The sequence below is a fragment of the Suncus etruscus genome, chromosome 19, assembly GCF_024139225.1.
Source record: "Suncus etruscus isolate mSunEtr1 chromosome 19, mSunEtr1.pri.cur, whole genome shotgun sequence".
In the NCBI taxonomy this organism is placed as follows: domain Eukaryota; kingdom Metazoa; phylum Chordata; class Mammalia; order Eulipotyphla; family Soricidae; genus Suncus; species Suncus etruscus.
Window position 1 is genome coordinate 10,266,168 of NC_064866.1, and position 22,106 is coordinate 10,288,273.

Consider the following 22,106-nt stretch of genomic DNA (forward strand, 5'->3'; position numbering starts at 1 on the left):
AAGTTTGAGGTCTGATTTAAAAGTTCTGAGTTAGGAGTTGAAATGATAGAACAACAGGTAGGGCATTTGCCTTGCATGTGGCTAAACTGGATTCAATCCTTGGCCATCCCATATGGTCCCCTGAGTGATTCCTGAGTGCAAAGCCAGGAGTAACCCCTCAGCATCACTAGGTATGGTCCAAAAACAAACAAAACAAAATAAAAAGTTCTGAGGTAGGAAATGGAGTAATAATATAGCAGGTGGGATGCTTGTTTTCCATGCAGCTAACCCAGGGTCTGTTCCCAGCACCCTATATGTTTTCCTAGCTCACCAGGAGTGATCCCAGAGCATGGAGTCAGGAGTAACTCTGAGTACTGCCAGGTGTAGCCCTAAAATCCAAATAAGCTCTGAGTTAAAATGCCATTTCTGGGCCAAAGAAAGAACTCAACACAATTTATAACAGGCATTTAGGAGCCTGGTTTAGCTCCTGATGTCAGCTAGTTCTCCAGTACCACAGGGAGTTATCCTGCAATATTGAGTCCCCAAGCACTATTTAAAAAAGCAAAATGTAAAATAAAATAAATTTAAAAAAATGGAGGGCCCGGAGAGATAGAACAGCGGTGTTTGCCTTGCAAGCAGCCGATCCAGGACCAAAGGTGGTTGGTTCGAATCCCGGTTTCTCATATGGTCTCCCCGTGCCTGCCAGGAGTTATTTCTGAGCAGACAGCCAGGAGTAACCCCTGAGCACCGCCGGGTGTGGCCCAAAAACCAAAAAAAAAAAAAAAAAAATGGAGCTGGAGAGATAGTTCAGTGAGAAGAGCCCTTGCCTTACATGCAGCCAACTCAGATTCAATTTCCGGCACACCCAAGAGTGATTTTTGAATGCAGAACCAGAGTTACTTCTAAGCATCTCCAGGTATGATTTCCCCCTCCAAAACTAATCAATCAAACAAAATAAAATGCTATCTCCTATGAACAGAAGGTGCCACCGGTTGCCACATTGACAAGAAAGTTTTGGGTACACAGTCTAGGTAGAAAATGTCTAACTCCTAACCATGTTTGGGTCCTGCTTCCAGACCTTACTGGACTCTGCAAGTTCATTTGGGACAGGGAGAAACAAGTGTCAACAAGCCTTGTGCTGCCTTGTAGAGGCAGAATTTACTCATGCACACTGTATTTCTCCTTTTCTTGAGAAAGCAAGAAATAAAAATGGTGAATTTTGCTCAAGAGCTCCAAGGTGGAACAGTTTCAGCCCTGAGACGACCACAAGCTATGTCCTGGTTAGCTTTTTGTTTGTGAAGAATATGAGTTGTAACTGGTTCCTGGGGTGAGAAGGAAGGCACTAGGGCCCAGAAGGGAGGTGATAGCTTTGTTGTGTGACCACAGAGACTGGTTACGTACTAATTTCCTATAGAGCTTGTGATGAAGTCAGTAAACCACAGCTTTCTTTCGCTGCTCTGGCTTGCAGCAGGACTTGGGGTGTCTCTTTTGGGGTGTCTCGGCCATGATACACAGTTGACATGCTCTCCCTTAGCCCACTGAGATGCAGTCTCTCTTGCCTTGCAACATGGACCAAAGAGAAATTTTACAGAAGTTCCTGCAGGAGGCCCAGAACAAGAAAAGCCACAAAGAAAAGTTTGCTGGTGAATTTTTGGTGAGTTCCATGGATGACCCTCTTGGGGGTAGATAAGCAATTTAACTGACAAAGGTGATCCCAGTTTATTGGTTCATGTTACTCCTGCTTACTTGCAGGGAAGGGAGGAGGAAGGCAAGCCAAGAGTCTGATTGCTCTGGGTGAATGCCTATGATTTAAGATATTCTATCCAAAATATTCTAACTCTTGAGTTGTTGGTCAGTTCTTGGACTTTTCCCAGAGGTTGTACAGTAGACATGAGTAATGCTAGGTATCTAAAGACTAATTTGAGTTGAGCAGCTGAGTTCTCAGGTATCATTGTTAGGGGTTCTACTTCAACTGGTTTATTTTCATTGACACAAAGAAGAGTCCCCAGATAGAGCTATCTTGCAGGAATCTGTTAGGAAGACAAAATAATTCTTTTTTTGTTTTTGTTTTTTGTTTTTGGGTCACACCCAGGAGCACTCTAGGGTTACTTTTGACTCTGTGCTCAGAAGTCACTCCTAGCAGGTATAGGGAAATCATATGGGATGCTGGGATTTGAACCACCATCCATTTGGGTTATCCATGTGCAAGGCAAAACCCTACTGCTGTGCTATCTCTCCAGCCCCAATTCTTGACTTTTAGTTTTGTTTTGTTTTTGCTTTCTGATAAGAAAAAAAATAGTGTGTGTGTGTGTGTGTGTGTGTGTGTGTGTAATAATGTAATAAAGCTTCCTTCATCTTCTTTGGCTTGAGGAAGTAGAACAGTGAAGTTGGAAGTAGATATGTGAATGGGCATGGATTAAGACAAAGTCTAGAGTCTCCTAGGACCCCCTTGAATCCCATGGAACACAGCTACTCTTGACGGAAGAGAATAGAATAGTTACTAGAACAGTGGTACTGGAAGGACTTCATTTGTTCTCACACCAGTAGCAAGAGATGTCCAGGGTACCATCATTAGGTTTGAATACTTTCAGTGGGATTTCACAACTATAAAACACTTCAAAGAAGTGGGCAAAACAAGAAAACCAAAATACAAATATTGATTAGATCATGACTGGGGACATAGAGGGATTTGCAGGCTAAGTACAAGCATTGGAAGTCTGGAATTGGTCCCCTGAGTATTTCCAGAAGCAATCCTCAATCATAAACCAAGAGTAACCCCCATTCCCCAGTACTGCTGGTTATAGTCTCAAAGCAAATCTAAAACTCTTATCAGCCATTCCATTTGCGACTTAATCTTCCCAGTTTCTGTTTTCTAACTTCAAAATGGGGGTGCTAATATTTGCCTTTCCCATCCTCACACAAACTGTTGTGAAAATTAAGCACCAATAGTCATAAGTGAATGTGGTCCTTTGGTCAGTGATAGTGCCCAAGCACCAAGTGTTTACCACAGCCAGTAATAGGCTCTGTCCCGAGATTTAGCAGTGACAAATCAAACCTTTAACAGAGCTAACATTCTAGTACCAGATAGGAGATGCGAAAGCACTGCAACGTCTAGATGAATTTAATATTAGGATGGCGCGATTACATATGATGATAGAAAGCTCTGTGTCAGTTCACCTTGGATAATATGCTATCATAATAAATATGATCTTGTTGATACTCTCCAGATAGACTATGTTCTGGGTTGTAGAAATCTCTGGCTCCGTGTAGATTTAGATGTCTGCCTGCCTGCCCATGAGGCTCTAACTCCTGAGCTAAATTCAGTCCACACTCAGAGGGAAAAAAAGGGAGCTGAAATGTTCATTTGGATATTTTTTTGTCAGTGGGAGCACACTCAGCAGGTCTCAGGGCTTACTCCTGGCTCTGCACTCAGGAATTACTCTTGGTAGGACTTGGGGCTCCATACGGGGTGTAGGAAATTGAACTTGGGTTGACTGAGTGCAAGGTAACTCCAATCCACTGTACTATGGCTCTGGCACCTGATTGTTTTTTTTTTTTAAATAATGTAGAGGATTGAGAATGAAGCTTGGCATTAGAGCACACATCTCACAGGTATGAATTCCTGGTTCAATCATCTGTATGTAAATCATCATGGTTTAAAATATCAATAAAAATTGATGTCAACTGCACCTATTACTTATGTATATAATATGAATTATGTATAATTATGATGGGGGCCACACCCAGTAATAATTATATATTGCTGCAATTTGGGGTCTGCAGTAGAGAATGGAATGGAACCATTCCATTCTGGGAATGGAACATAGGACAAGCTCACACATGCCAGGCTCCATTAAACACCTGAGGCCAGCCCAAACCCTGAAAGCCTGTTATTTTACCTATTTTAATTTAATTTAAATTTTTTTACCTTAGTCATTAAACTCTCTCACCAAACCATAACAGCCACCTTACCTCCTATTTTATCTGCTTTGAGTCTTGCCCCTTTCCATTTTTTAAAATTCAAAGAGATCTTTAAACTTCTTAAGTCTGGTGACTTACTCCTGCTTCCCTATCCTGCTTAAGATTAAGTCTTGTTGTTTTTTGGTCTTGTTTTGTTGTGTTTTTGTTTTGGGGCCACACACCTGATGATGTTCAGGAGTTATTCCTGGCTCTTGGCTGGGCTGTGGGGACCATTTGGGATGTCAGCAATCAAACCTGGGCCAGTCGCAATCATGACAAATGTCTTACCAGCTGTACTATATTTATTTTTGTTTGTTTTTATTTATTTTTTTGTTATGATTAAGTCTTGGAAAGTTTGTAGGTTTTGCTCAGCAGGCTTAACATGGGAAATGCTTTAAGAAAATCATGCAAATAGCGTTACAAGTCAAGTGGAAAAGCAGAGCTGGCAACCTCCATCTTCTATTTCACCATGTCCAGAAGTGCCTCTCTGCCCCCCATCTCCCACACCGTGTCCCCCCTCTATCTTCCACCCACGTCATGTCCTATGCTGCTTAAAGAGGAAATTGGCATCCTGACTTATGTATTAATCACTTCCTCACCTTTTAAGCTCCTGATTTTGAGGAGCTGGTCTTTGGGGAGGTTTTTAAGTGGAACTTCATTGTTCACTGACTCATGTCCTCCAGTGGAAAGGCAGTCTCTCTCTCTCTCTCTCTCTCTCTCTCTCTCTCTCTCTCTCTCTCTCTCTCTCTCTCTCTCTCCTTTTTTGGAGGGGCACACCCAGCAGCGCTCAGGGATTATCCTGACTGTGTTCAGAAATCGTTCCTGGCAGGTTTGGGGACCATATGGGATGCTGGGGATCAAACCCGAGTCCATCCCAGGTTGGCCATATGCAAAGCATATACCCTACTGCTGTTCTATCTCTCCAGCCCCTAGTTTTGTATGTTCTTCTTTTAAAAAATTAACCAATTATTTCATTTATTCTTTTTTAAAAGCAGTTTATTTATTAATTAATTGGGGTTTTGGGGGACCACATCTGGCTATGCTCAGGGGTTACTCCTGGCTCTATGCTCAGAAATAGCTCCTGGCAAGCTCGGGGGACCACATGGGATGCCAGGAATAGAACTGGGTCTGTCCTGGATCAGCTGCATGCAAGGCAAATGCCTTACTGCTGTGCTATCTATCCAGCCCCTTAATTAATTATTTCCAATTTTTATTATAACACCATGATTTTCCAAGTTGTTCATATAATAGTCTTTTAACTCATTAAATATTCAGGCATCAATCCCACCATCAGTATAACCTTTCCTTCATCAGTGTCCCTACTCTTCCACCCACCAAGATAGCCTTCCCCCATGCAGGCACAAACATATTTACTTCATATTGCATGTTACAATACAAAGGCAAATGAAATGATCAAACTTAGATCAAATTGGGTCCATTTGGGGCCAGAGAGATAGCATGGAGATAGGGTGTTTGCCTTGCATGCAGGACAGTGGTTCGATCCCCAGCATCCCATAGGGTCCCCCGAGCCTGCCAGGAGCGATTTCTGAGTGTAGAGCCAGGAGTAACCCCTGAGCACTGCTGGGTGTGAGCCCCCCAACCCCCAAAATTGGGTCCATTTAAAATGATTGTTATATCTCTCAATAGTGTTGCTAAAGTCAATATCTAAAGATTTACTGGGCTCTGGTTGTTGCTTGTTGAACTTTATATCTTAGTTTAGGCACACTGGGGTGGGCAGATTACTATGTAACTTTCCCATAAGATTTCTTCTGATACTGTAGGCTGACACACTCTAAAATATTGAAGTGTCTCATGGATGTGTGTGGCTGCATGGTCCAGGATTTATAGATCTGAAACATTTTTGGTGGCTTGGATATTTGAAAAGGTTAAGCTTTGGACCATTTCTATCAGAGAGTTTAGGGTATGGCACACACACACACACACACACACACACACACACACACACACACACACACACACTCTTCTGATAATGCCACAGAGTTATCAGCTCAGACTAGGTTTCCTGGGAAGTATCAGAGGCCATTATTTTTTTTTAGATCTTGGCGAAGGAGCTGGCCCATTTTTCTGCTAAGATGATGACAGTGGTGGTTGGGGGCTATTGAGTTTTCTGCGATGAGATGATGGGTGTGGTAGGGTTCAACCCAATCCCCTTCCAAAGAAGATGCTCCAGAGTTTTCAGTGCTGAGTCCCATCTCACCTGAAAGATTTTTTTTTAACATTTTTTGTATTTATTTAGGATTTTGGGTCACACCCAGTGAAGCTCAGGGGTTACTCCTGGCTCTGTGCTCAGAAATCACTCCTGGCAGGCTTGGGGCACCATGTGGGACGCTGGGGATCGAACCTGGATTGGTCCCAGGTAGGCCTCGTGCAAGGCATGCAAGGCTATTAGCTATTGGCCCCACCTGAAAGGATTTAACTAATATTATCAAGTCTAGGATTTGGGCCTTTTCTGTCAGAGGTATAAAATGTAGTGTTGGGTTGTGGTAGTACATTCAGAAAGGGGAATTGGAAAGTCACAATCTTGTCCTGTGCCCACTAAGAAAGCAGACAGAGTAGTAGCCTTTGGGGGGGGGGTCTGGGGAGCAGAGTGGACAGAGTGTTGGGGACAGTTTGGAGGTTTCTCCTGCTCCTGTCCCACAGGCCACCCTGAGCCCTTCTCCTCTGAGCATGTGTTCTCACAGCCAATGATATTTCTGGGGGTTCAGGATGGATGAATTTAGTGGCACAGGAGAACTGCTCCCATTTTGGTGGAGTTTATTGGAGGAAGATTGAGGAGAGCTCTCATTACAGATGAGAGCTCTGTAGACTTGGCCCCCACTTCCAAGTCCAGGGCTTAGGTTTCAACCCCACTATCTTGGTTAAGTCTGTCTTTAGAGTCAGCATTCCTGGTTCTGGATTCAGGGGTCACTCCTGTCAGGACTTGGGGGACCGTTTGTGGTGCTGGGATTGAATTCAGATCGGCTGAGTGCAAGGCAAACACTGTACTATCTTTTTAGAATTCGATGAACTTTTCCTACTTGACACTGTCACAGCTGCTTCTTGAAGCGTACCCACCTTCAGATGTGTGTTTTATCTATGCAGATATATTTAGTTATGCAGAACCTTGCGCTAGATTCTCAACCAGCCATTCCAGGCTCTGTGCTTTGGAGGAGTTATTTGGGGGATCTTTTAAAAACATTAGAATGTCACTGAAGGCATTAATCTTTTTCATATTAATTCCAGGTGTGATAGTTTTGGTTGGGGGCGTCAAGGAAGCATAGCATTCTTTATCTAACTTATAAATAATGCCCTCTGGGGATGAGAGTGATAGAAGAACAGGTTGGGTCCTTGCCTCACATGCAGTAGACCCAAGTTTGATCTTCAGCACCACTCTGAACTACCCTAAGAGTAATTAATGTCTGAGCACAGATCCAGGAGTAAGTCCTGAGTATCACCAGGCATGCCCCCCCCAAAATAATTATTTTAGAACACTCTATAATAGCACAGTCTTTGGTTAAGTGAGACCTGGCTTCAGTTCATGATCCTCACCTGCGTGGCTTCTGAGCAGTGCATGAAAGTAGTCCCCTATTTTAGTACTGTTGTGTGTACCCCCAAACACTAAAAAGAGAAATTATTAGAGTCAGAGAGATAGTATAAGAAATAAGGCACTTACCTTGCACCTGAAAGATGTGGATTTGATTTCTGGCATCCCATATGGTTGCTTGAGCACTGCCAGCAGTAATTCCTGAGTGCAGAGCCAGACATAACTCCTAAATACCTATTAGTGTGGCCCCAAAATAAAAAGGAAAATAAAAAAGATTATTCTGAGCCTGAGACTTAGAGAAGAAGAAAGACATTGAGGCACTAAGAAGTGAAGTCAGCGACTGAAATTCCGCCGCTGGGCTCCAGATACAAAAGTTATTTCATAACTGATCTTATGAAATAAGACACTCATCATTAGTTACATAATCAATTCTTAAATTGTTACATCAAAGTTACATAATCAATTCATTATTTTATTTTACTTATTTATTTATTTTTGGTTTTGGGGTCACACCCGGCAGTGCTCAGGGGTTACTGCTGGCTCTATGCTCAGAAATTGCTCCTGGCAGGCTCGGGGGATGTGGGAATCTCCCAAGACCCAGTAGCAGAGTTTCTCAATGATTTAGACAAAGCATAAGCCCTCTGTTAGAACGGGGCCAACACAGGGCAGATATACTAGTTCGAATTCCTGCATCCCATATGGTTCCCCGAGCCTGCCAGGGTGGATTTCTTTCTTTCTTTTTTTTTTTTTTTTTTGTTTGTTTTTTGGGCCACACCCGGCAGTTCTCAGGGGTTACTCCTGGCTGTCTGCTCAGAAATAGCTCCTGGCAGGCACGGGGGACCATATGGGACACCGGGATTCGAACCAACCACCTTAAGTCCTGGATTGGCTGCTTGCAAGGCAAACGCCGCTGTGCTATTTCTCCAGGCCCCCAGGGTGGATTTCTGAGCTCAAAGCCAAGACTAACCCCTGAGCATTGCCGGGTGTGGCCCAAAAACCAAACCCCACCCCAAAAAAATAGGAATGCAGGCAGAGCTGTACTTAGTCTTTTCAACTATCTTTCAACACCCAAAACACTTTTTATTTTGTAATAAAAATTCTAGTTCTCACCTATTTATAAAGTATTTCTATATTATTATAATTATAGTTACTATTTTGTAAACTCATAATGTCATTTAACATTGTACCAACATTATTTATCATGATCAAATCTGTATTTAGAACCAGGAAAATGGCTTAAAGGACTAGAGCTCATGATTTGCTTTAGAGTCTTTTTATTTTTTTGTTTTTATTTATTTTTATTTATTTATTTATTTATTTATTTGTTTGTTTATTTATTTATTTATTTAGTTTTTGGATCACACCCGGCAGCACTCGGGGGTTATTCCTGGCTCCTGGTAGGCTCAGGGAACCATATGGGATGCCGGGATTCGAACCAATGACCTTCTGCATGAAAGGCAAATGCCTTACCTCCATGCTATCTCTCCGGCTTCAGAGTCTTTTTATTTTTAACTTTATTGATTGCTTGATTGATTGGTTTCTGGGCCCCACCCAGCAGTACCCAGGGGCTACTCCTGGCTCTGCACTCACAAATCGCCCCTGGGATGCTGGGAATCTAACCAGTTACCTCCTGGGTCGGCTGCATGCAAGGCAAATGCCCTACCGCTGTGCTCTCTCTTCAGCCCCTGTTTTAGAGTATTGAGTTCAATCTCTGGCACAAAATGGTCTTTTGAGCACTGCCTGAGCAACCCCTAAGCAATGAAAGGGTCAGGAGTAGCTCCTGAGAACTATTGACTGTAGACCCCACAAACAAATACACAATTAATATCAGCATTAATGGTTCTTGATGAGGAGTTGGAGAGATAGCATGAGGGTAGTGCGTATGCCTTGCATGCAAAATAAAAGTGGTTTAAATCCCGGCATCCCATATGGGCCCCTGTGCCTGCCAGGGGCGATTGATTTCTGAGCATAGAGCCAGGAGTAACCCCTAAACACTGCCGGGTGTGACCCAAAAGCCAAAAACCAAAAACCAAAACAAAAAGTGCTTGATGAAAGAATAAGCCATAATATTATCTAATATACTATACCTCTTATAGAATCTATTCAGTTTTTTGTTTTTTTGTTTTTTTGTTTTGCTTTTTGGGCCACACCCAGCGGTGCTCAGGGGTTACTCCTGGCTGTCTGCTCAGAAATAGCTCCTGGCAGGCACGGGGGACCATATAGGACACCGGGATTCGAACCAACCACCTTTGGTCCTGGATTGGCTGCTTGCAAGGCAAACACCGCTGTGCTATCTCTCCGGTCCCTGTTTTCTTTTTTAATTTTAAGTTTAAGGGCCACACCCATTGGTATTCAGGGCTGAGCTCTGTGCTCAGGGGACCATGAAGTCAACTTGGTCCATGAATTCAACCAACTCTGTCATGGGCCTCCAGCATGCAAAATATGGGCTCAGCCCATTGAATTGGCCTATTGATTTCAAAGCCTCGTCAGTTCTGTCCTTTAAGGTCAAACATAACATCTTTAAAATTTTACAATTAAGTAAAAAATTAGTTATGTTCATTTTATATGTTGGTTATTTTTGTTTGTTTTTGTTTTGGGGCCACACCCGGCTGCGCTCAGGGGTTACTCCTGGTTCTGGGGATACTGGGGATTGAACTCTGGTCCATCCTGGGTTGGCTGTGTGCAAGGCAAATGCCCTATTGCTGTGCTATTTATTGCTCTGGCCCATTTCATATAATTTATTTCTGAGTCTGAAAATTTCCATAATGATTTATCTCCTTGTTTTGTGGTGGGGGACTATACTCTGTAATCCTGGGCAGCTACTCCTGGCTCATAATGTGGGTCACTCCCTGAAGTGCTGGGGGACCATGTGGCAGTCAAGATTAAAGCCAAGACTCCTGAATACAAAGCAGTCTTTGAGTTGTCTCTCCAGCCCCTTCATGGTCAAATTTCAATCTGTGGTTCCTCATTCAATTTTCTGTTCACTTTCATTTCGTAACAGTTAATGTGTGGAACTGTATTCCAGGCTCTGAGCTAAAGAGCTTGATATCAGAATCCAATTTGCTTTCTTTTTTTTTTTTTTTTTTTTGGTTTTTGGGCCACACCCGGTGACGCTCAGGGGTTACTCCTGGCTATGCGCTCAGAAGTCGCTCCTGGCTTGGGGGACCATATGGGACGCCGGGGGATCGAACCGCGGTCCGTCTCCTAGGCTAGCGCAGGTAAGGCAGGCACCTTACCTCGAGCGCCACCGCCCGGCCCCTTTTTTTTTTTTTTTTTTTTTTTTTTTTGTCCAATTTGCTTTCTAAAGAACATATTCCATTAAGTTACAAAGTCCTGCAAGAATTAGTGGAATTAGCCCAAAAGTGCTTCTTGGTTCCTTAACAACCCCCCCCCCCACACACCTCTTTCCCTTATTTCCTTCTCCCTCACTCCTTGCTGCTTTTCTTTTTCCTCTTGACTTCCTTTCTCTCCCAAGCAGTGCTCAGGAGTTCAGAGCCAATCCTCATTGCCATTCATAACCAACCAATTGGGATAGTTCAGTTCTAGACTATGTTGTTTGGGTGCTACAGGTCATCAGGGAGCCACACTTGGCAGTGTCCAAAATGGGCCATAAGATGTCCAGTGAACAACCAGGGTCTCATGTATGCAAAGCATGCAGTCCGACTCTGTACTATCTCTCTCTAACCCTCTAGTTTCTTGCAGCTGTGCACACACTCTTCCTTCTCTTCATCATCTTCCCTCCTCCACCCTGTCTTTGTACTCAACCTAAATGGTCCCTTTTTTAGTATATGTGCTGCCGAAGCGAGCACGACCTAAATGGTCTCCAGAGCTCTCCAGAGCTCCAGACGTCTCTTGACCACTTCTTCAAGAAGTTTGTGACCTTCCTGAACAGTTCAAATCTACTCTTCTAAATGCCTAGTTGTCATTTTTCAAACACCTTTTCAGCCCTTCCATAGCCCTATAAATGTGCACAGCTTGAACTACAATTCCAATTTACATCAATCTGTGGGATTGATTTATGTCTGCTTTTCCGTCAAATTAAAGTTCCACAGAGGTGAATCTCATAGTTCTGCTTATCAGAAGTTTGTGCAGTGTTTTTGGCATGTGATAAACATAAAGGGCAGTGAGGTTAAATGGTTTAACCTAAAACCATGCAGTACATAAATGGCGGAACTCAACTGGAAATAAAGTTGCTAAGAACTAAAGCTGATTTTATCGACTTTCTCACCTCCTCTCACTGTTGCTTCTGGTTTATTCATTTGTCTTCATTTATTTTCTTTTTTTGTTTAGTTTAGTTTAGTTTTGTTTTTTTGGCCACACCTGGCTAAACTCAGGGCTTACTGCTAGCTCTGCATGCAGGAATCACTCCCAACAGTGTTGGAAATTGATCTGGAATCAACTGTGAACATACAAGGAAACATCCTGTACTATCTCTCTCTCTCCCCCATTCATCTTACCTCTTTGAACATGCACAAAGAAAATTGCTTTAAGCATACATAGACAATTTAATAATTTAAAAGCAGATATTCAAGGCTAAAGATATAGCACAGTAAGGCACTTTCTTTGCATGTGGCCAACCTGAGTTTGAGCCCCAGCACACCATACGGTTCCCCAAGTAATTCTAGGAGTGGTCTCAACACAGAGCCAGAAGTAATGCCTGAGCACAGTCTGGAGTGACCCCCAAAACAGAAACAAAAACAACTAAAAACAAAACAAACAGTCATCCATATAAGTACCATGCAGATTCAGAAAAAGAACACTGTTGGGGATGTGACTCTGTGGCAGAGTATATGACTTTCATTGTAAAATAAAAGTTCCATGGATTGTGAGACCAACCCCAGGCACCATATTTTTAAACCCCACATAGCTGGGTATGAAGATGCAGAGTAATGGTGAAGAAATAATACACCAGGTAATCAGGAAAGGATGGCAAATATGGCATCTGTGGCTTTTTGCCTTGTGCTCTCTATGCCTGAGCAAATAAATAGTCAGAGCTCCTTTCTTTAGTTGGACCAATTCCCAAAACCAGGAGGGGAAAGCTTCAGAAAGAGAAACAAAAGTACTATTCGGTGGCCTTTTTACATATCAGAGAGAGAGAGAGAGAGAGAGAGAGAGAGAGAGAGAGAGAGAGAGAGAGAGAGAGAGAGAAGAGAGAGGGGGGGTTAGGGAAAGAGGAAGTTGGGGAACACTGTTGTTTAGTGTTTACATTTCATGTGTGGACCCTGGGTTCCATTCCTACTGCAGAGCATTCATAGGTATGGTCCTCATAGCAGTATAAAAGAAAACAAATAGGGGCTGGAGAGATAGCATGGAGGCAGGGTGTTTGCCTTGCATGCAGAAGGACGGTGGTTTGAATCCCAGCATCCCATATGGAGCGATTTCTGAGCATAGAGCCAAGAGGAACCCCTGAGCACTGCCGGGTGTGACCCAAAAACCAAAACAACAACAACAACAACAAAATAGTACATTGTTCTAAAAATACCTTTGATGATCTCTTGGATCACAGCTTCCCAAACACTTCCAGACAATAGGTAAATATTATTCTGAGAGCATTTCTTTCGTTTGTGAGGTTTTATTGTTTCTTTTTGTTTTGGGGCCACACTTAGCCATACTCAGGGGTTACTCTAATTCTGCACTCAGGAATCACTCCTAGCAGTGATTGGTGGGCCATATGGGATACTGGGCCCCAGGTTGACAGCTTGCAAGGCAAAAACCTTACTCATTGGGTCTTAATTTTCTCTTTTTTTCTTTTTTCTTTTGGTTTGGGTCACACCCGATGACACTTAGGGGTTACTCCTGGCTATGTGCTCAGAAATCGCTCCTGGCTTGGGGGACTATATGGAATGCAGAGGAATCGAACTGAGGTCCGTCCTAGGTTAGCCGAATGCAAGGCAAATGCCTCACCATTGCACTTGCTTTGGCCCTTAATTTTTTTCTAATTGTGTTTATGAAGCCAATCAAGGTTCACTAGAGGCCATTGTTTTACAAGCACAGAGGCTGTTGAGAGAGATCAGGAGTCACTTGAGTGGCAAGTTCCATTTTGAATAGTCATATTTCATGTCTTAGCTTTATCTTTGCAGGTCTAAAAATTCAGGTTGTCAGTCTGTCCAGACTTGATCAGGATAACACATAAGTTATTCACCAAAAAGTGAAAATGCAGATTTTTTCAGGGAGAAAATATCATACTAGAACAGAATAAAGTTTGAATTGACAAAAGTAGTATTTTTTCTAGTTTATAAAAAATCTTGCCTGAGAAGTCCACCGTACATAGTCAGAAAATTTCTTGATCTATATATCACTTTTTTTTTTTTAACAGCCTCAACTGTAAAAGTGTTTGTTTCTGTCTCCTTGTGGTTACCCTCTTACTGCAGAGTGGGGGTACATTAACAAATGTGGTATTTGTCTGCTAAGTTTAAAAAAGGCTTCTAAGTTTAAAACTATGTTCTAAAACTTTAGAAAACTATGTCCTAATAGTGCATTTTTATCAATTTGCCAAGAACTCAGTATTTATTTTGGTCATTTACAAGTAATGGTGGTTTTATGACCTGTATATTTCAGTCCTTGTGCTAAATAGGTGTTGAAACTTATTAATGTAACATATACTGGTATGCTTTCTGTACATTTTTATGTTTAATATTCTTTGGGCCAATGTAATAATCCTGTGGTTTGGGTGCTTACCTGTGAACAGTCAACCTGTTTCAAACCCCAGCACACTATATAGTTCCACCAAAAATCAACAGGAGTGATCTTTAAAGCAGGGCCAGGAATGATTCCTAAGTTGCCTGGCATGGCCCCGAATAAAAACAAAACCAAGATTCTTTATGCTATTTTTTCCTTTTTTTTTTTTTTTTTTTTACCTTGGAGGCAATTGAACATCACGGTAGGTAGGAGTTTGCCCTGTAGGTGCTTGACCCAAGTTCAATTCCCAACACCCCATATGGTCCCTCAAGCCTACCAGGAGTGATTTCTGAGTGCAAAGCCAGAAGTAATCACTGAGCTCTGCCAGGTGTGGTCTCAAAACCGAAATAAAATAGAGAGAAAATATATATTATATACATTTATATGCAAAGTGAGAGCGTTGGGGATGAGATAGCTGTCAATGGTTGTACATTTGTTTTGTATGTGTGAGATCTTGGATTCAATTCAATACTGTTAATGTCACTTTATCAAATGAACCTCTACTTCGCATGAGTACTAATCAGAATTCAGAAATATGTAGTCTCATATATTATATTATTATTACTTTATTATTATAGCATTTCCAGATATAAAACTTGCCTACCATTTCTGACTGATACATGGTAATATGGATCAAAAGATTCTACAACTAGAAAAAGTCTTTAATCACTTCAAAGAATTAATCTGAAATAAATAAAGAAAAACATGTATATAAATTTTGGCTATACATTATATTTTTATAATAATTTGCTGAGAAAAATTTAAATCTACTTAAATGTCTTATAATATGGAATACTCTGTCGCAATTAAAAATTTTATGTTTATCTCCCAAACACAAATATATTCATTTAAAAGGATTTATGCATACTACCATTATTAGGACTTAAACATAATGTCTACTTTGTGCAATACCCAATATAGGGAAACAACCCAAATGTCCTATGACTAATGAATTTTGAAAATAAGTTGTGATATATACATCTATATGATATATATATACATACACACAATGGAAAACATGGAATCTTACAGTTTGCTTAACTTGAATGGAAATTGGGGATGTCTTGTTAAACAAATAATTCAGAGGCAAAAAAGACAAATAACAGTACATCTTATTTATTTGTGGTCTATAGAGCAACCAAACAAGGGCGTGATATAGAATGGTGACAAACCTTTGTCCTTGAATTACAAAAAATAAGATTACCAAATGGGGTGAGTATGAGGGCAGAAATGAAGAGGTAGCCTAGAATATAAGGACATTGGTAGAGGATTTGGATGTTTTGGTTAGTTGTAACAGGTGAGGTAACTATATATCAAAACCAAAAAAGTTAACATTGTTGTAAATTGTTATCTAAAGTTCTATGAAAAAGCAAACAATAATTGGGGCCTGGAAGGTAGCTCAGTGGGCTGAACATATGCTGTGCATGTTCAATTCTCGAAAGCACAGCAGAGAGAGTCTCTGAAGAACTCAGGAGCACTGACAGGATGGCTCTGGTGGACTTTGGCACTGCAAGGCTCTAAGAAGCGCCTTACTAGTGGGATCTGATACTCAACTGCACACAACCTAAGTTGGCTGAAAATTACCAGGAGTGGCCTCTGGACCTTTGAGTATCATTTATGAGATCTGTCCCAATATATTAATGTAGGAATTGAGAAAAGAAATAAAGAGTGAATGGAACCCAGGGGCCAAGTGGTCTCAAGTGCATTGAGTGGGAAAAAAAAGATCAGAATTAAATAACAAGCCAAACTCAACAACAATAGAATCAAGAGACCCAAACTACAACAAGCTGAACACAAAATGAACCTTTTACACTGGTAGACCAGGGGGCAAAGGGTGGAGGTATAGGATGCATGCTGGGGACTATGGTGGAGGGAGGTCAACACTAGGAATGGCCCTATATACCTGAAATACAACTGTGAAAGACTTGTAATTTACAAGCTCTCAATAAAAATTAATGTATATATATATATACATATATATATATATATATAAATGAAGGGTACAAAGTGGTAAGTCAACAGAGCAAGTATCAGACTATGCTTGCAATGTGGTTCCATCTCTTTTTTTTAAGAGAGATAAAAGAAGGAAAGGTAATATAACTTATTAACAATAATGTAAATTATTATTATTAGTAATTAATCATTAGTGAAATTATAGATCTTCTAGATTCTGTTTTGGTTTTTGAAACACTTCCTGAGGTGATAGGGGCTATGCTAGGTTGTATGCCCTGGGATTCTCTCAGTGCTGCACAAGTAACAATATGTCAGGGGTCTAACATGGGCCTGCTTCCTGCAAAGCCTGCATTTGGCCCTTTGAGCTGTTTCTCCAGCCCAATTATAAATTCATTTCAGTCATTTTAGTTCTGCCTGTTTGAATTCTAATTTTTTACCAATGAATATGCATTACTTTTTTATATGAATAATCTGCACTTAACATATTATTCTAGTCTTGTTGCATTCATTTGCATAGTAAAAAGCAAAAAAAGGTGAGGTTTAGGCTTTGGAGGGATTTTTTTTTTTGTAGAAAAGTAAACATTGTTTTTTATTAAAAATACAGATTTATAGGCCCAATCTATAGAACTGTAAGGTACTTGGCTTGCACACAGCCAACCCAATTCATTCTACTTTGGCACCTCATATGATTCTCTGAGCCCTGCCAGAAGTGATCCCTAAGTGAAGAGCCAGGATTAAGCCCTGAGCACTGCCTAATGTGGCTCCAAACCCCCCAAAAAATGATAATTAATAAAAATATATATAAATACATGGAGTATGAAGAAGTCACTGAGTCCTGGTTGAATGAAGATATCCAAGTTTGAAGGTCAAGGACTAATGATTTATGTACATCAGAATTCAGGCTGGTATTGTAATAATTTTAGAGACATCATAGATATTTTATTTTATTTATTTATTTTTGGGGGGCTTGGGTCACACCCAGCAGTGCTCAGGGGTTACTTCTGGCTCTACATTCAGAAATAGCTCCTGGCAGGCTCGGGAGACCATATGGGATGCCGGGATTTGAACCACTGTTCTTCTGCGTGCAAGGCAAACACCCTGCCTCCATGCTATCTCTTCGACTCCTTTCATCATAGATATCTTAGGAAATTCCTGGATACAAATAATTTTGCAGATATCTAACTAGATCTATATTTATTTACAGTAATACTACTAACCAAATAATCCTCAAATAGCACCTCCGACATAGCAAGTATCTAGACCAATGCTGAGTTGAAATGACTCATTTAGGGGCCGGAGAGATAGCATGGAGGTAAGGCGTTTGCCTCTCATGCAGGAGGTCATCGGTTCGAATCCCGGCGTCCCATATGGTCCTCCCGTGCCTGCCAGGAGCAATTTCTGAGCCTGGAGCCAGGAATAACCCCTGAGCACTGCCGGGTGTGACCCAAAAAAGACAAAAAAAAAAAAAAGAAATGACTCATTTACTTGATTATTATGAAGATTCCTTGAGTAGTCACGCAATTGTTGCAATGACATCAGAATAAACAAATCACATGACCATGACAGTTCATTTTTTTTTTTTTTCAATCTCCGGCCTTTCCTAAGGGACTATCCAGCCCACATTTTCATTTATTCATTCACAGGACATTTCAAATGCATCTCTTGCCATTTCTTCCATGTTGCATTTCTGAAGTTAAAGTTGGGTTAGTCTAGCAGTCTGCCCACCTAGTGGGAGATGGTTCTCTGCACATTTGTAGCCAGTTCCCGTGTTCTGCGTGGCCAGTTTCTGTGGTCTGTCTAATAGCACCATAGATTACTTGATTTAGTGCCCCAGTGAATTCTAGTCCTTTCTACTTGAGGTTTCTCTCTTCTCTGGAGGCTTGAAATCAGAACTGTGATTGCAAGGAACTGACTAAGGAATGACTTTATGATTCTGTGGTAATAACTTAGTTTTGATTCCACTTTCCAACCTTGCACTAAAGGGTGGAGTTGAATCGTTGCAACTCCAGAGTGTAATTCATACTGCTCTATGAACCCGCTTCTTGAACTTTAACTTGTAACTAAATCCCTTTATTTTTCCAAGAAGGCAAGCTGGGGCATGCACTTACAGAAACACCTGATTCACAACTCCTTTGATTTTGGGATTAAGTATTTGGTCGTTGGGCTTCAGAAACCTTTTTTATTGTCGCTATTACCTTTTTGCATTGAACACATTTAGCTATAACACTCCATATGGAAACACAGGCCATAGTTTAAAAAGTTAATTTCGGGGCCAGAGAGATAGCATGGAGGTAAGGCGTTTGCCTTGCGTGTGGAAGGTTGGTGGTTCGAATCCCGGCATCCCATATGGTTCCCCGAACCTGCCAGGACTGATTTCTGAGCGTAGAGCCAGGAGGAACCCCTGAGCACTGCCGGGTGTGACCCAAAATCCAAAAAAAAAGTTAATTTCTGGGGCCAGAGCGATGGCACAGCGGTAGGGCGTCTGCCTTGCACACGGCTGACCTAGAACGAACCTTGGTTCGATCCTTGGCGACCCATATGGTCCCCCAAGCCAGAAGCGATTTCTGAGCGCATAGCCAGAAGAAACCCCAGAATGTCACCGGGTGTGGCCCAAAAACCAAAAACCAAAAAAAAAAAAAAAAAAAAAGGCTAGTTTCTATGCAAACATGTGGTCCTCCAAAGCGAAGTTAATTTTGAACTTGAGTTTTCTTTTTTTCCTTCTGTTTTCTTCTTGAGGTGACCATAAATAGATTGCTCATACAGCAGGTCTTTAAACAACATAATATTGACTAATGTTGTTTTGCTATAAAGCTGATTGTTTTTTTGTTTTGTTTAAAAGAAACAGTCAGCTAATTTGAAGGAAACGACGAGATTGGAGAACTTATGTTCTCATAATACCTTGTTTCGCTTAAAGTCACAATTTCCAAGAACCTACTTATGAAAATAAGTGAGGACTTACTGTCATTTGCTAGTTGCTGGGGCTAGGGAGGTGCCTCAAAAGGGTGGAGTACTTGCTTTGCATGTAGGGAGTTCTGATTCAAACCCTTATACCACATGGTCTCTTGAACACCACTGAATGAAGCCCCAAAACATTAACAAGGCTCAGTCCTGAGGCCAGGCCTTTAGTTTGATTTTTTTCCTGACTTAAATGAAAAGGGTAGCTTGGGGTAGCAGAGCAAAAACTTCCTACTAGCTTGGCATGTACACAGAACCCAATTTCTTCTATATTCCAAGCTCTCAGTGGACAGGCAGAATTTTGTCTCTTTACCATATTCTTTCAGCAACTTTCCTAATTTCTCATGCTGGTGTTGTCTGTAAGGAATTCAGAACCGCGTCCTCTACTTAGGGGTACTGTACTGTAGAATCAAATAATTAACAATGGTGGTGGATGGTGAAGGATGGAGGCCTTTGTCCTTAGGCCCTGGCCACGTGGCTTCATCCCCCATCAACCGGCGGGTCTGGGGTCCAGGAAAGCGACGGGTATTGAACTCACTCACAGGCAGGCATCAGGAAGCATCAGCTTTATTCATACCCTATCCACCACATGTGTGTGGCCTACATCATAACCTTTCAAGCACTAGTTATTCTTGGCCCTGCATCTTAACTCCTTTCAGCCATCTTCCTTTGACCTCCATGCTGGTCAAAGACCAAAAGAGGCAAAGACCGCCAAAGGCCAAAAGAGCAAAGACCCTAATCCCCTGGGTCAAAGGCTTTATATAACCTTCCAAGACCACTCCCCGGAATGGAAGGGGTCTTGCAGGTAAGGTTACACCTAATATCCAGTTCCCAAGACCCCTCCCAGAAAAGGGCGGGTCTCAGGTAGGTACACCTAAATCCAGGGTGAAGTTACACTGTACCTCTGACTGAACCCCAACCCATATTCATGATCCATCTCTATCTATTCTCTTTTGCCTCTTATTATTGTTTCTTCTTCTTCTTCTTCTTCTTCTTCTTCTTCTTCTTCTTCTTCTTCTTCTTCTTCTTCTTCTTCTTCTTCTTCTTCTTCTTCTTCTTCTTCTTCTTCTTCTTTGGAGAATCAAACAGTATGAACATTGAGTAGAAATAAAAAAATGATCAGATTTAAACATCAAACCCAAAGTCAAGGACAACAGAATCGATAGCCAATCTTCAACAGGCTAGACACAGAGGGGACCACTTATACTAGCAGCTCGGGGGTCAAAGGAGAGGGATATGGGATGCATGCTGAGAACAGGAATGGATGAAGGACAACACTGGTGGTGGGAGTGTCCCCGATTCAATGTCACTATGTACCTTAAATATTATTGTGGAAGACTTGTAATTCACGTTGGTCACAATAAAATTATTAAAAAATGTTTGTTTGGGGGTCACATCCTGTATTTTTTTGGGGGGGAGGAGCTACTTCTGATTTGGTGCTTGGGTGTGGGAAGGGGCTGCATTCCTGGCAGGTTCGGGGACCATGCAATGTTGAAAATTGAACCCAGGGGCCGGAGAGATAATATGGAGGTAAGGCATTTGCCTCTCATGCAGAGGGTTGGTGGTTAGAATCCCAGCATCCCATATGGTCCCCTGAGCCTGCCAGGAGAGATTTCTGAGCATAGAGTCAGGAGTAACTCCTGAGCACTGCCGGGTGTGACCCAAAAACCAAAAATAAAATGGAACCCAGGCCTCCTGCATACAAAGCATGTGCTCCAGGCCATTGAACTATCTTAGACTCCAAACCTTATTTGTTTATTTAAAGTTTTTGGGTTTTGGAATCACTTCTATTGGAGGTTGGGGGGAACCATGTGAATTGGGGGATTAAATCCAGGCCTCCTGCATGCTCTGGTACTTTGAGTTTTTTCCCACCCAGGTAATGCCAGCCAAGCACTATTATACACTATGCATATACATATACAAAGTTATATATATATGTAAATATATAAAATTATGTATATATATATATATATATTGGGGTTAGGACTAGGGTGTGAGATTAAATTCAGAGCCTCATACATGTTTTGTACTTGAATTATCTCCCTGTCCCTCTAGGGACTGAACCCAGGTCTCATGCATGTAAAGTATATACCTTATTGTTAAATCACACTCCAGCCTCCAAGTATGCTTTTATTTATTTATTTTGACTTTAAAACTCTTTTTTTGGTTTTGGGCCACTCTTAGCAGTGCTCAAGGGTTAGTTTACACCTGGCTCTGCACTCAGGACTCCCTCCTGACAGGCTTGGGAGACCATATGGGATGCTGGGGATAAAATCTGGGTCGGCAGCATGCAAGGCAAGTGCTCTACCCGCTGTACTTTCTCTCTGGCCCTTAAAAATTGTTATTGTTGGGCCTGGAGAGATAGCACAGCGGTGTTTGCCTTACGAGCAGCTGATCCAGGACCAAAGGTGGTTGGTTCGAATCCTGGTGTCCCATATGGTCCCCCGTGCCTGTCAGGAGCTATTTCTGAGCAGACAGCCAGGAGTAACCCCTGAGCACTGCGGGGTGTGGCCCCAAAACAAAACAAAACAAAACAAAACAAAAAACCCCCAAAATTGTTATTGTTGTTTTTGGGGACACAAACAATGATTTTGGGGACACACCCAGAGTGCTCAGGGTAACTCATAGCTTTGCACTGAGGAATTACTTTGCTGGGGCTCAGGGGATCATATGAGATGCCAGGGATCAAACCTGTGTCTGCTGCTTGCAAGGCAAGTTTCCTACCTGCTGAACTATCTCTCCAACCCTTCCAACTATGCTTTTATGAGAGTAAAGGAAAACCATAGTTTTTTGTTCATTTGTTTTGTTTTGTTTTGGGCCACACCTGGCAGCACTCAGAGGTTACTGCTGGCTCTTTGCTCAGAAATCGCTCCTGGCAGGCTTGGGGAACATATGGGATGCCAGATTCGAACCACCGACCTTCTGCATGCAAGGCAAATAAATGCCTTACCTGCATGCTATCTCTCTGGCCCCAAAAACCATAGTTTTAAAAAAACATTCTTACATATAATTTCACACATCATTGTGCTTACACATA

At 41.8% G+C, this 22,106-nt stretch overlaps 1 protein-coding gene across 1 annotated transcript in view; it reads left to right on the forward strand.

The window, feature by feature from the left end:
• Positions 1–1,546: 1,546 nt before the first annotated feature.
• PTPN22 (protein tyrosine phosphatase non-receptor type 22) overlaps positions 1,547–22,106 on the forward strand; it is a 71,776-nt gene continuing 51,216 nt past the window's right edge. Inside the window, 1 exon segment of the mRNA XM_049765706.1 lies at positions 1,547–1,633. Coding sequence (XP_049621663.1) covers positions 1,547–1,633 — 87 coding nt within the window.